The 13,923-nt window shown below is 34.6% G+C and overlaps 1 protein-coding gene across 1 annotated transcript in view; it reads left to right on the forward strand.

Annotated features, from left to right (window-relative positions):
* Positions 1 to 13,923, forward strand: part of LOC307152662 (uncharacterized protein) — a 44,649-nt gene that overhangs the window by 20,094 nt on the left and 10,632 nt on the right. The window contains exons 32-41 of the mRNA XM_079861486.1: positions 5,639 to 5,762; positions 9,968 to 10,077; positions 10,258 to 10,352; positions 11,326 to 11,440; positions 11,556 to 11,701; positions 11,771 to 11,919; positions 12,971 to 13,121; positions 13,215 to 13,380; positions 13,518 to 13,597; positions 13,682 to 13,820. Coding sequence (XP_079717612.1) covers positions 5,639 to 5,762; positions 9,968 to 10,077; positions 10,258 to 10,352; positions 11,326 to 11,440; positions 11,556 to 11,701; positions 11,771 to 11,919; positions 12,971 to 13,121; positions 13,215 to 13,380; positions 13,518 to 13,597; positions 13,682 to 13,820 — 1,275 coding nt within the window. The remainder of the gene's footprint in view (positions 1 to 5,638; positions 5,763 to 9,967; positions 10,078 to 10,257; positions 10,353 to 11,325; positions 11,441 to 11,555; positions 11,702 to 11,770; positions 11,920 to 12,970; positions 13,122 to 13,214; positions 13,381 to 13,517; positions 13,598 to 13,681; positions 13,821 to 13,923) is intronic.

The following is a 13,923-nucleotide window of genomic DNA, read 5'->3' on the forward strand; positions in this document are numbered from 1 at the left end:
GTTGCACACTTTGCTGCTACATGTCTCCTAACTGGCATTAAAGGATTAGTAGACTGTTAGCTTAATATTTGCTTACACTTTATTTTGTTGGTCCCCCAACAGACATTCTACCGACTATAAGTAACTTAGCAACTACAAGTCAACTTATTCTCAGAACCCGAACTCTAACACCTAACCACAACCTAACAGTCTACTGACAGTCTACTACAGCCTACTAATACTCTAATGAGAGTTAGTTGGCATGTAGTTGAAAAGTTACTCATAGTTAGTAGAATGTCTAAAGTGGACTATCGAAATACCAACTCAGATTCGGAACAACTTGAGGGTGAGTAAATGATGATAGAATTCTCATTTGTGGATGAACTGTCCCTTTAAACTTGGAAGTGACTGCTTTATAAGCAGTAGGATGACCAAATTCATCCGCACAGTCACCAAAGCACAACCAAAACAATGTTCTTCTGCAAAATGCATGCAGTTTTGTTTTTTAACTGCTAAAGGGGAAAAAGTCACATAGTACTTTTAAGTGAAAAAAAGCAGTTGCAAATGTTGGCCTACCCATCTTTGCACCAGTAAAATGTGCAACACTTTGTTTTACTACCAAATTATATGTAATATCTAATTAATTTAGCTTACAGTGGAATGTTTTCCTCGACATCTTGTGATTTCAGGGCACTTGAGCTCTTGAACATGATGGGAGACTCTTAGTGTGGGTTTATTGTCACTTAAGGGCAATGAGCTTTGTTATTTTTAAGACCTGGGACAGTCTTGCGCACTTACTTCCTGTTGCATGCACACACTCTCCAGTGGCAGAGATGTGTGGGTTTTTGAACAGGCCCTATATGTCGATACCTTTGTTCCCACAGCTCTCAGCACCGCTCTGCTTGTAAAAATAGCCATATTCAAAACCAAAACCACAAAATGAGCTATAGCAACACAATTCTTGACTATTTTGATCGTCATTAGCATTCAATTTCATTTTCAAATGTTTAAAATTAAGTTAATCTTTTTTCTGAGAGTTGGGATTACACAAATAATTGTTGTTGCCATTAAGTTGATTTTTAGCTCCTATCATGCTTTGCTGAAACGTGTTATTTATGAGTTTTTGAGTAAAGAGAAAGAACTTTTAGTGTTAAGATGAGATGTTGTCAGGCCAAATGTCAGTAAAACTAACTAACTTTTCTGTCATACGGCTGACAGCCGTTGTGCTTGCGGTACGCACATCACGCGCAAATGCGGCGTAGTTGTCGTCAATTAACTCATGTAAGAATCAAAAAGGCGATTAAAGCTGTCAAAACTGCATGCATGTGTATTTGTTATATATGCGTCACATGTGTCTGGATTAAAAAATTCTGCTATGTGAGATCACAATATAAGGCACAAACTGATATGTTTAATATTTCATTCAATCAGCAATAGCTGTGCTAATGTAAATGCAAGTTAGTTTTAATATTTTTTTTTGCATTTGCATTTGCATGCTAAATAATGTCATATTTCATATGCAAACATGCCGTGCTAACTATTAACTTGAACTGAAGCAGGTAATTAATCGGTGCTTCCTATACAGGAGTGGACACTGCTTTAGTCTCGAACTTACACTAATTATGACATGGCATGAAGATACTTAGACTTAAAAAATAAAGGTCCTTTATTGGCATCAGTGGTTCCCCATAGAGACTTTAAAATCCATAGAACCTTTCCATTCATAACACCATTCCACATACCATAGTGGTACAGAGGGTTTTTAAAATTGGTTCTTTTTATGGGATCACTGTAATTAGTATGTTTTTTTATCCAGATTATTATTAGTAATCATTCCACATGAATCTACACAATGGTCAAAACATCATGGTTAAAATGGTGTAGGACCACAGCAGGATGCTTGTCGAAGTCATTGTCTGAATGGTGTCAAAGATCAGTGTCTAAACAGGCACTGGACTGGAAACACATTCTCTCTCTCTCTCTCTCTCTCTCTCTCTCTCTAACCCCACAGTCTGACCTCTCCTTTTTTGTCTCCATCCATGTTCATGCTTAATTCTTCCTCTGTCTCGTTTCATGTGTCCGCACACTGTTTAAAGGCTCTCTTTGTGTGATGACTGTCTCTATAAGTAATGAATGGAGAACTCTGTAAGAGGAGATACTATATGTTCCTTCCTTCATTCATGGTGTTATGGATTGTGTCGCTCAGACATATTTTTAGCACTTTATCTCTTTTCTACTGAATTTAAGATTAAAACGTTAATATAAATATAAACAGAGATAGCCAGGATTAAGATGCAGATGCGCAGGGATGTTTGAGAGCATAAGTTGAGTCATCAGAGATAAACCTTGCTCAGGCATGTTTCTACATCTCATGAAGCTCTAAATCAACTTGAGGTCAATTTCTAGCTTTTTCTTTATAGGTTTTTATTCATCACAGTCTCAATTAGGTGCAAAGGAATGAAAATGTCTACATTACCAATGACGTCTCACAATATTTCAATGATGGGACCTGCACTGTAAAAAAAAAAAGTTGGGTCAACTTAAAAAAATAAGGCAACTTATCGCAAGCTCTTTTTTGAGTAAACTCCACAAACAGGGACTGAAGTCCACGCAACTAAAAAGATTACATTAAAATCGTAAGTTGCTTCAACATAAATAGTCATGTTTAGCTAATGAATAACAGAACAAAGTATTTTTAGTTGGCTGAACACAAATGGGCCTATTATCTTATAGGCCTATATTGATTTATTATATATTATTTAAATAGTTTAATTAAATAAGAGACAGACCATAACACGAGTCAGATAACTTTTTTTATTTAAACAGTTTGTGTCTGATGCACAACAATGACATTATCGTAGCAAGTCTTGAATTTGTTAACTCAATGCATGGTACTTACCAATGCATGTTAAAGAACATTAGCCTGAAGGTTCAGTTCACCCAAAAATGAAAAGTCAGTCATCATCAATCCATATTCAGTGCATTCATGAGTCCGAACAAGCGTATACTGCTGGTAGATCTGTAATGTCCTCAAGAACAATGGCCTCTTCCAGTATTAGTTGGTCAGAGTTGGTAGCGATGTAACAGCGGCATCTTCGGCCACAGTAAGGATTCCGATCTCTACATCTTTGGTGCCGTGGTCTAAAGGATCAGTATCCTGGGAGAATAATTCATGAGATAGGGGTATTAATTGAAGTGTAAATTTAAAAATAATAACAACAACAACATTATTATTATTTATGTTGTTGTGTAAATAACCTGAATACATGTAAAACATAAATAGATTAAAAAAATGACCAAGAAATGAAAATGAAAATGGTAATTTACCAGAAATGAAAATGAAAATGGTAATTTTCCTGGGTAAACTTGTAGAGTTTTCATGCTGGAAAAGTGGCAATCCCTCAAGATCTGTTTTCTGACGTGTGGTAATGTCACCCACCTAAAAAGAAAGGAAAAAAAAAAAAAAAATTATTTTAATCTGCAGATGCACTATGACCTTAACTTTTAATAATTTAACATAGGGATCTGCTTTGGGAGTTAAATGTATACAGCACACCCAAAAATGATAATTCTGTCATCTTTTACTCTTCCTCATGTAATTCCAAATCCATATGACTCGGTCCATAACAAAGATTTTTTTTAAAGAATGTACAGATTGCTCTTTTACATACAGTGGAATCAAAAAAGTAAAATCATAAAATTTGTCAATAAATCATATACAGTTTCCCAATTGACAACTGCATGAAAAACAGACTGATGTCATAATTAAGTTTATGATATTGATAACTGATATTATAAAGTTATTTACTTACTATTTTCCTCTCTATATGTGTTCATTCAAAGTAGATTCTCATGGTCGACGTTACAGATACACGAAAACTCCATGGAGATCTGTAAAAAACGAGTCAGTTAGAATCAAAGTTTTACTACTATAAGTATTCCTAAAATGTTCTAAAGAAATAATAATTAATAATACTCTTTAGAAATAATAATAAAAATAAAAATAATAATATTAACAGTTGCTATTAAATGGTTTACCTCAACCTTTAGAAAAAGTGCAGGTGGCAGGCCATCTCTCTCTGAACTCCTCAACTAGTGTAAATACATAATGAGCAAACATCTCATTTGATATGACAAAACATACAGTTGATTATAAAAATGATAAATACCAGACATGTTCAAGTCCCTAAAGGTCAAGTCAAGTCTTAGTTTGTACCTTTTTTTTAACAATATTTCTTTCAGCTAACCTAGTAATTGTAATTAACAGTGTTTTAAACTTTCAAAACGGATTTCTACTTCAAAAATGTCTAACATAGCACATCAATTATTACTTAATCATTAATGAATTACTTTAAAATAAAAAAAATTATTCACAATAAAAAAATATTATTTTTAAAATACATAACATTATGCCATTTGGAATGCAGGGAGAGTCACCACGAGAAAAAAATAAAAAATAAAAAAAAACTCAACGTGCTGTGTATTTTGAGCTATTTGAGCTGCCGTAGTTTGCTGTAGTTCTAGGCAGTGATGGGTAATGTAGTCTTCCAGAGAGCGCCGGTGGTAACAGTAAACAACACAAAGAGCAATATTCCCGTCAGTGTGCGTTAATACATACCTGTGACTCTTTGGAAACGCTGGATTGAATAGGCAGGATAACATCAGCATTGGCCTCTTCCAGTATTAGTTGGTCAGAGTTGGTAGTGATGTAACAGCGGCCTGTAACAGTGATGGTGAATTACATCAGGCCATCAGTTTGGGAAGAGCACAAAACATCATATATGACAAATAACATACAGTCGATTATAAAAATGATTAATACATACCAGTGATTCTGCAGAAACGCTGAATTGAAGGCAGCACTTTGCTACCGACTTCTCATCCGTCTATGCTTCTCACCAGCTGCAGACAGAGACCTAACCGCCGAGTCTCACACTGCGCATGCGTTCAGGGTTCAAACTGCGCACGCGCTAACAAAAAACGCAGACTTCAATGAAAACTAAAACGATTTAGTTTGAACAACAAAACATTGTAAGTTTTCATCATTTAAGTAACGAATTTGTTGAATCAACTTAGTATGATGCATGAACACTTCCAATAAAAATATCTCAGTTCATTTTACTGTTTTATGTTTATTTGGAGAACTTTCAGTAAGTTGGCTTTTTTACAGTGTGCAAATAACACACAAAATGTCAATCAGAAAAGGTATAAGGGTCAATGACATGGTGCTCTTTTATTCTTATATATATAATATATAATTAATTTTCATATTTTCTTGGGGAATGTTTTCTTCATAAAGTAAAACATTAAGCAAATAAAGCCACATTAAAACAATTAAATTCTTGAAAAGAAAACTTTATTAAAAAGATTTGATACTCTTTATTATTATTTCCACACTCATGTCACTGACCCATAAAGCTCTTGCAGAGAGAAGTTTATCTCTATGTTTATGACTAAATATTGTTTACTATCTCCGAAAATCCCCACATCAAAGTTTTCCTGCACACAGTCACTCACAGGTTCACATTCATGCTGTGGCATGTCTGCATATCACATACCTATTAAAAAATACAACTCCGTTTCAGGGGATATTATGCAGCATATCAGACCAGATGTGTATTTGTTAAGACAAAAGACTGATTTGTGCATGTCTCAACAGGTTTCATCATCGATAACTCTCAGGGTTTTAATGTGGGGACTTCTGGAGCTAAGATCTTCTCAGGGTCGGCAGAGGAACAGTTTGGTTACTCTGTACAACAGTTCAGCAACGGTCAAGGAAAATGGTAAGATGTGTAAAATATAATGGGAATTGCGTGCTATTTGTTTTATTTCATTATTGTGAGAATTGTCTGTCCCTATGTTGGATTTAGTTTTACTGGAGAATTGAGGTACTCTTTATTTTCCAAAGACATACTCTACAAAAGGAACATTTAAATACTAACATAACTTGAAAAACTATATCCCATTTCTCAAGTTTTATTGGATTTCGAGGGGAGTCACATGACCAGAGCAACAGGCCTGCGACAAACTTAGTGCTCTGTTCGATTTTTTCCCAAATTCCCTTTTATTACATTTTTTTTTTTCTTCCAAATTCCATGTATTTTTTTTCTGGAATCATTATTATTTATTTATTTTTCCATTTAAAATGTTCTGTACTTAGATGGAATTTTAGACATCAAAAATTATAATTAATTTAAATTATAAAACTTTTTTTTTTTTTTGTTTTTTATTCCATTTTAATTTTTGACTTTAATTAAATTTTAGTAATCAAAAAACATGTGTAATTAATTTAAATTGTGAAACTTATACAATAAATTATCAACAATTTATTAGAATTTTAGGCCCTATGAAATCTGTTTTATTTTTTTCCCAAATTCCGTTTTATTTTTTCTTAGTTTATTTTTATTTTATTGGACTCCAATGAAATTTTTGTCATCAAAAAACATGTGTAATTAATTTAAATAGTGAAACTTTTTAATCAACCATTTATTACAAGTTTGACAAACATTACATTTTAGGGCCCTGTGAAATACAAATTCTTTTATTTTTTCTCAGATTCTGGGCTTTCCAGTAATATTTTTCTGGATTCAATTTGATTGGTTTAATTACATTTTAATAATCAAAATTGATGTCTAATCAATTCAATTCTTATATCAAATGTATCAAATGAAGGCATAACACATTAACAATTCAAATAATCTTTCAAAATGCAATCAAATGAAAATTAAACAATTCCTTTGGCAAATAAGAGGTTTATTTCAAAAGCCCTACTTTTGATTTATTCTTCCAAAATTTTCATCCAAATGGATTCTGCATTTTCCACATCGTGGAAATCATAGGGCCATTCCTGCTGGCCTGAGTATGTATGTCTACTTGCACACACACTCTGATAGCTGTTTCCCCCTCCAGTATATCACTCCACTCAATACACACACATACACACACTTCCTGTGCTCATTAAGTTTTCCTGTATCCGGGAGATCATAAAGTTTCTTTAGAATCTATCTGCAAGGAAATGAAGGGTTTCCCCTCATTCCCACATAATAGCTATATACTAACACATGATCTAAAACAACCGCAATAAGTCACACAATTGTTGGTATATTATACAACCATTCATCTAAAACACAAAGAAAACTTGCATCTAAACTGAGCACAACTTCCCTAAACATTTGATAACTTTGATGACTGCTGGGCCATTGTTCAGCCATTGTTATTGTTCGCCTCTGGTCACCTAGACAAGCTTCATGAGAGTATTTCTTAACATGCTCTTGTGCAACACATCAGATGAGGCATTTCCTGCTCTAGCGTGGGCCTTTTGGTGACATCATGTTTGTTAGATGGTTCATGCTTTAGTGAATGCTGCTGATGTCATCATTCTCACTGTGAGTCCAGCATTAGCTCCGTCTGACTGATCTGGTCTGGCCTCCCACAAAACACATTAGAGAGAAGCCATCACAACAGACAATGAGGTATTATTATACCCAGAGTCTGTTTCACCCTATTTATTCTGATGTACTCACTTTGAATAATGATGTACGTCAGTTTCTAAAATCCCCTGAACTTTCCTTATTTAGTATCCTATTACTTTTCTCATTCAGTTTTTTGTTGTCGTGAGAACTATTAAATAGATAAACTATCTCATTAAGAATTATTCTAGTGCAAGTTGGTCAACTGCTTCATGTCTGTATCCTCCCTCTTAAAATGCTGATTTTTGTCCTGTCCAACATTGCCACCTAACTGCACACAACAATTACAATCTTACAACAATGTCAAACTTTTGATATGATCTCCTGAGTTGATATTCAAAATACTGTTAATAATTAACTGATTTGAATGACCAAAAACATGTTTTCCCATTACAAACATTTTTAAGATGTTGTTAAATTGCAACAGTTCTTATGGCTTGAACAAAAGTAAGTGTAATTCCATTTTCTTAATTTTTACACAATTGTATTGATGTTGTTTGTCAAACTAAACCATTCAGTGCTGTTTGTAACAATTTCATTTTCTTGACTAAAACATTGATCAATAACTAAAAAACAATTACTATTCTCAAATTAGCTAGCCCCTACTGAGTAATAGCTTCATTTAGTCTAAATTGTGACCCTGGATCACAAAACCAGTCGCACGAGTATATTTGTGGCAATAGCCAACAATACATTGTATGGGTCAAAATTATCGATTTCTCTTTTATGCCAAAAATTATTAGGATATTAAGTAAAGATCATGTTCCATGAAGATCGTTTGTAAATTTCCTACCGTAAATGTATAAAACATTTATTTTTGTGAGTGAATGCAGCACAATCGCGAACATAAATGGACAACTTTAAAGGCGATTTTCTCAGTGTTTCGATTTTTTTGCACCCTCAGATTCCAGATTTTCAATAGTTGTATCTCGGCCAAATATTGTCCTATCCTAACAAACCATACATCAATGGAAAGATTATTTATTCAGCTTTCAGATGGTGTATAAATCTCAATTTCAAAAAATTTACCCATGTGACTGGTTTTGTGGTCCAAGGTCACTGGTATCCCTGTTACCATATAGTTCCCTTTCAAGGGAACTCGAGCTGCGCCGCGTTTTCAGGCCACCAAAACGCCATTGGTGTGTAAATCAACGGCCAAAACACATAAAAAGTTTTAGTTGAAAACGGTCTTACTTTAAGTTTAAGTGTATTTATATTATGTTTTTAAATACACTAAACTTATGGTACATTTACACAACAATGATTGTACGCCTCTGTGAGATTGCGTCACGCAAAGGCGTTCCCACAGTGTTTCGACACAGCGCCTCGTTCCCTCTTCAGAGGACTAGGGTTACATACAGTACGTACCCGAGACGTTTTCTATTTAAATTTATAAATGTTGTCTGTTTCATTTTAATGTTTAATTGAAATAATAACATATATATTGTGTTATTTTAGTATAATTTTTGTATTGTCCATTTTTTTTTCATTTTAAAGTTTAAAAATGTTGTGTTTTTTAATTAGTTTTAGTTATTTAGTATTGCAAGGCAACTAGCTGAAATAAAATAAGTTTAAGTGTATTTATATTATGTTTTTAAATACACTAAACTTATGGTACATTTACACAACAATGATTGTACTAAAAACAGAAACGGTTTTCTTCGCGTTTTTCACGTACAGACGGCAACATTGTCAAAACGGTTCACACTCGATCTGGTTCACACCAGGTTCACACAGATCCGTGAAAACGACTAAAACGCTGGATTATTGATGCCTGGCCATTAGGTAGCGATGTCATTTTGTGAAGAAACACGACATGCGCATGAGGTCACAATTTCACAAATTTGCTTTTTTTTGTGGTTTACTTACACAGAGGCAATAACGGTATTCTTTTCAAAAACTTGCACTTTGAAACCCGTTTCAAAAAACGTTGCGTTTTCAGGCCACCAAAACGCCATTGGTGTGTAAATCAACGGCCAAAACACATAAAAAGTTTTAGTTGAAAACGGTCTTACTTTATTTCAGCTGGTTGCCAGATCAACATTTCACATTCTCATTTAGGTTAACTTGATGTTTTTCTGTTTATTTTATTTAAAGTAGCGGAATTGTTTTTCAATGGTATATTTGTTGTATTGTTTATATATAAGCTGTTGTGCAATGTGTCTGTTTAACGAGGACTGATTTTGTTTTTTCTGTCTCAGGATGAGAAGTTCGTGTGTCACTGTTTGAGGAATGTTGTGTTTAGTCTGGGCAGAGCCATTTATCACATTATGGTGACCTTGCAGTAATATTCTGTGTAATTTAGTGGGTGTGTTTAGATTATATATTGGATGTTCGGTGCACCTACACACACGTTATCTTGGAATCGCTTTCAAAAACACACCCTACGGCTACTGTTCATTAAATATGTTTGTGCAATCCTGTCTTGTAGAATATCCTTAATAACATGCTATGTGCTCCGCAAACTCATCTGAAACTGTACTTCAGGATATACTAAACTAACACATACTGTTCCTCAGGCTCCTCGTGGGTTCTCCATGGAAGGGATACGATCAAAATCGGAGGGGAGAAATCTATAAGTGTGAGGTTAACAAGCCTGGAACCAGCTGTCAGGCACTTAACCTTCAGAGTAAGCAAACATTTCCCATCATTCCCAGTGAGATACAGTACATCAAAAAGTGTTATCTGTTCACAGAGCAATCTCATGCTGTGAAGTTCAAAAGCAAATTCTTGGATTTTTAATAAGAAATTATTAAATATTATGAAGTAAAGGTGAAGATGTCTAATGTCTAGTTTAATATGCCCTCAGATTCAGTCGATATGCCAAAAGTCACCAACAGCAACAACATCAACATGAGTCTAGGTCTTACTCTAACTCCAACAACCAAAAACAGCGGGTTTATGGTAAGACTGATGCATTGCAGGCTCATTGGAAAAGTGTGCCTCTACATACATTTATGCAAAAATTCAAAAACGTACCTATACATACAATTTAATGCATTTTCTAGCTGAATTGAACACTAGAGGCAGTAAAACACTACAACTTTTTACACAAATTATGATTACGGGGCAGATTATCAATTAATAAAGACTTATTTTTCTTCAATATTTATTTTACGGGCTTTTCCCAAATCACGGAAGTGACCTCGACGTCCGGGTTAGCGGTAGCATAAGCCATCAGGCAAGTGTTATTTAAATAAACTCCTGATGTCTGAATGTCTGAATGCCTCGTTTTATGAGTACAGAACCTATTTGTACTACTGTAGAAGTTTGGTACCATTCTGGGCATTATTAGTGGGGTCATTTATGAGATACAACCTTGGATCCATTAGCGCCTGCACTAAGCCATTCGGCTGATAGGTTTGGCTCGAGGTCATGGTGTAGAGATAAATAGAGATCACGAATGATTCTCCCACGATTTTGAATAGACAATTAAGCAAAATAACAAGCAATTTACTAGAGTTTCTGACAAAATGTTAATTGCTGCTGCACCAAAAAAACATTTTGAATGAATGATTCAATGACTCTCTCATAAAGACTTGTTTCATTACTGGATGAATCAGCCTTATTGAACTAATCTCTTGATTGAATGATTTAATTACAAATGTCACTTGTCGCCACCTGCTGGTGTAACTGTATAACTGATACAATTTTTTTTATGTATCAAGTTACTCAAGTTGCCAATTGCCATTTAGAAATAAGATCGTGTGGGTGTTTGAATCGAGATCGCATTCTTTTAACGATTAATCGTGTGGCTTTAATAATAAAAACTGCTTCTTTGAAAAATAGGTTCTTCTGCTTGTGTTTTCAGTTAGTTTATGTGGGATGTCATGTCCTCAGTTATTATTATATTAAGTTATTTGTGTTTGTGTTTCAGACATGTGGTCCTCTGTGGGCTCAGCTCTGTGGAAGTCTGTATTTCTACCCAGGAATCTGTGCTGAAGTGAGCCCACAGTTTGCACTCCAGTCGGTCTTTTCCCCTGCCATTCAAAGTACAAACACACATCCATGTCCTGTCTCTGAACGTTTACTGGTCAGGTTAATCTCCATTGTGAATCCCCAGCAGAATATTAACATGTTATGTTGTTTCGTTCCTCTTTCAAACAGCTTGTGGCAGTTTTATGGACATTGCCATTGTTTTGGATGGATCCAACAGTATATACCCATGGGAACCAATCGTCGCTTTTCTCAAGAAACTTTTGGAAAACTTAGACATTGGACCTCAGAGCACTCAGGCCAGTCAGACTGCTTGTGTACAATTAGTTTAACCTGTTTTTCTTGTCTCGATTGTTTACATATATTTCTGATTTCGTTTGTGACAGGTCAGTGTGATGCAGTACGCCGTTGACACCTCGTTCGAGTTCAACCTGAATACCTATCAGACAAAAGAGGCCATGATTAAAGCAGCTTCAAAAATTCAGCAGAAACAAGGATTAGAGACTAATACTTTCAAAGCCATTGATTTTGCCAGGTATGCATGATTCTTTCTGAACAACTTCACCTGAATTACTGTTACTAAAATATAGTAAAGGACTGAGCCTCATTCAACTGCATATGCAGTAATTTATGACTTTTATATAAAATCTTATGAAACACACTTTTTACATGTACGGTACATAGTCTTCTAACAAAGTCCAACAGTGGACATACGTACATCGCAGCAGATTGTTTTCATCTTATATCTCATTTTTCATTTTTTATGGCTCAAAGACGAACATTTCCTCCATATAGTTTTCTCCATATCACATAAACATATTGTGTTACTATTCTGTGATGGAAATGGCAGTGGTGCAATGGTGGGGTTGGGGGGTGGGGAGGGGTGATGTTTTGTCCAACTAAGGCTAATTTATTCGTAGTAGTAGCAGGAATAGTAGTAGTGTTACACTTTTTGCACAATAATTTGACAATTACAACTTGATTAGAAATGTAACACTGTAAAAAAAAAAGCCCAAGTTTCTGCCTTAAAATTTTCAGTACAATCAACTTGGATGTTTAAGTCATTTCAACTTAAATTACATTAACTTAAAAATTAGTTAATCTTGTATAACTTATTGCTTAACTTATTTTGATGTTAAAGCGATGTAAAAACATAAGTTGTGAGAACTTATTGATCATATCATTTTTTACAGTGTACATATTCTGCTCAGAAGTGATAGTTACAATACTTTGATTTTTCTTTGTTTCCTTCACAGATCACTTATATATCAAACATCTCAAGCAAAAAAAAAATATTTTACATAAAAGGCATTTGAGAAGCAGCAAAAATAATGAAGACATGATAAAAAAAGTTTACTTTCTTTTGTTTAATATAACATAATGGGGGAACAAGTGAAATAAATTGCTCCTGGAACAAAAAAAAGTGCCCAAAGTTGATATACTGTAGTATACAGTATATACAAAATCACTATAACTGTGATTATAAAGTAGTTCTTACACTTTAGCTTTACAGAGTTTTAGCACTAAATGCTTTCTTTTCCCTTGGTGGGTTTGTGTGGATTTCTGCGGGTGATTGGATCTCACAGAAAGGAGGCATTCCTGGCCAAAAACGGAGGTCGTCCTGGGGCGACTAAAGTGATGGTGGTGGTAACTGATGGAGAGTCACATGATGCAAATCTGAGGAAAACCGTTATTCCGGCATGCGAGAGCCAAAATATTACTCGCTTTGGCATTGCGGTTAGTGAAAATAAAAAGATGTACAGTCCTAGGCATGAATTCATATATGGGTTCTAATAATCAGTATTTATGAATGTTGTGAACTTTTTTTAGGTGCTTGGATATTATATAAGGAATGACATTGACACAAGCAAACTCATCGCTGAGATTAAGTCAATTGCCAGTAATCCAACGGAGAAATACTTTTTCAATGTGTCTGAAGAGGCAACACTTATAGAGATTGTCGGGTCTCTTGGAGATCGAATCTTCAACATTGAAGGTCCATGATTATGTTGATTTTACTGTGTGTTACATATAAATGAAAGTCTTTAAGAGTAATGTCTGTTACATGCGTTTCTTTACAAACATATATTGTCAATAAATATTTTCTTTGTTTTTGTTCATTGACGTCTTTAGGTGTTGGAAAAGGTAGTGGGGATAATTTCAAACTGGAAATGTCTCAAGTGGGGTTCAGTGCATACCAGACCAGAAATAAGGTTTGGCTTTATATGTCTGTGATTTCCATCAGTGTTTCTAGATGTATTTTTCTCCTGGTGGTTTACATTGAGTCTTGGTTGTAGGATGTGATCCTACTGGGAGCAGCTGGAGCATATAATTGGATCGGGACCATTGTTCACCAAACTGCTCAGAAATCAGACATTTTGCCCAAAGCTGCGTTCGAGAAAATTTTGGAAGATAGAAACCACAGTTCATTACTTGGTAAGCATTGTTCCAGCAGTATAGGTCGTTTTGTTGCATATCATAATTTTTACATTAACACTGGAATGTTTTTTCCAAAAGTTAGCATATTAGATGAATTCAC

This window comes from Squalius cephalus (genome assembly GCF_949319135.1).
Source record: "Squalius cephalus genome assembly, chromosome: 24".
In the NCBI taxonomy this organism is placed as follows: Eukaryota; Metazoa; Chordata; class Actinopteri; order Cypriniformes; family Leuciscidae; genus Squalius; species Squalius cephalus.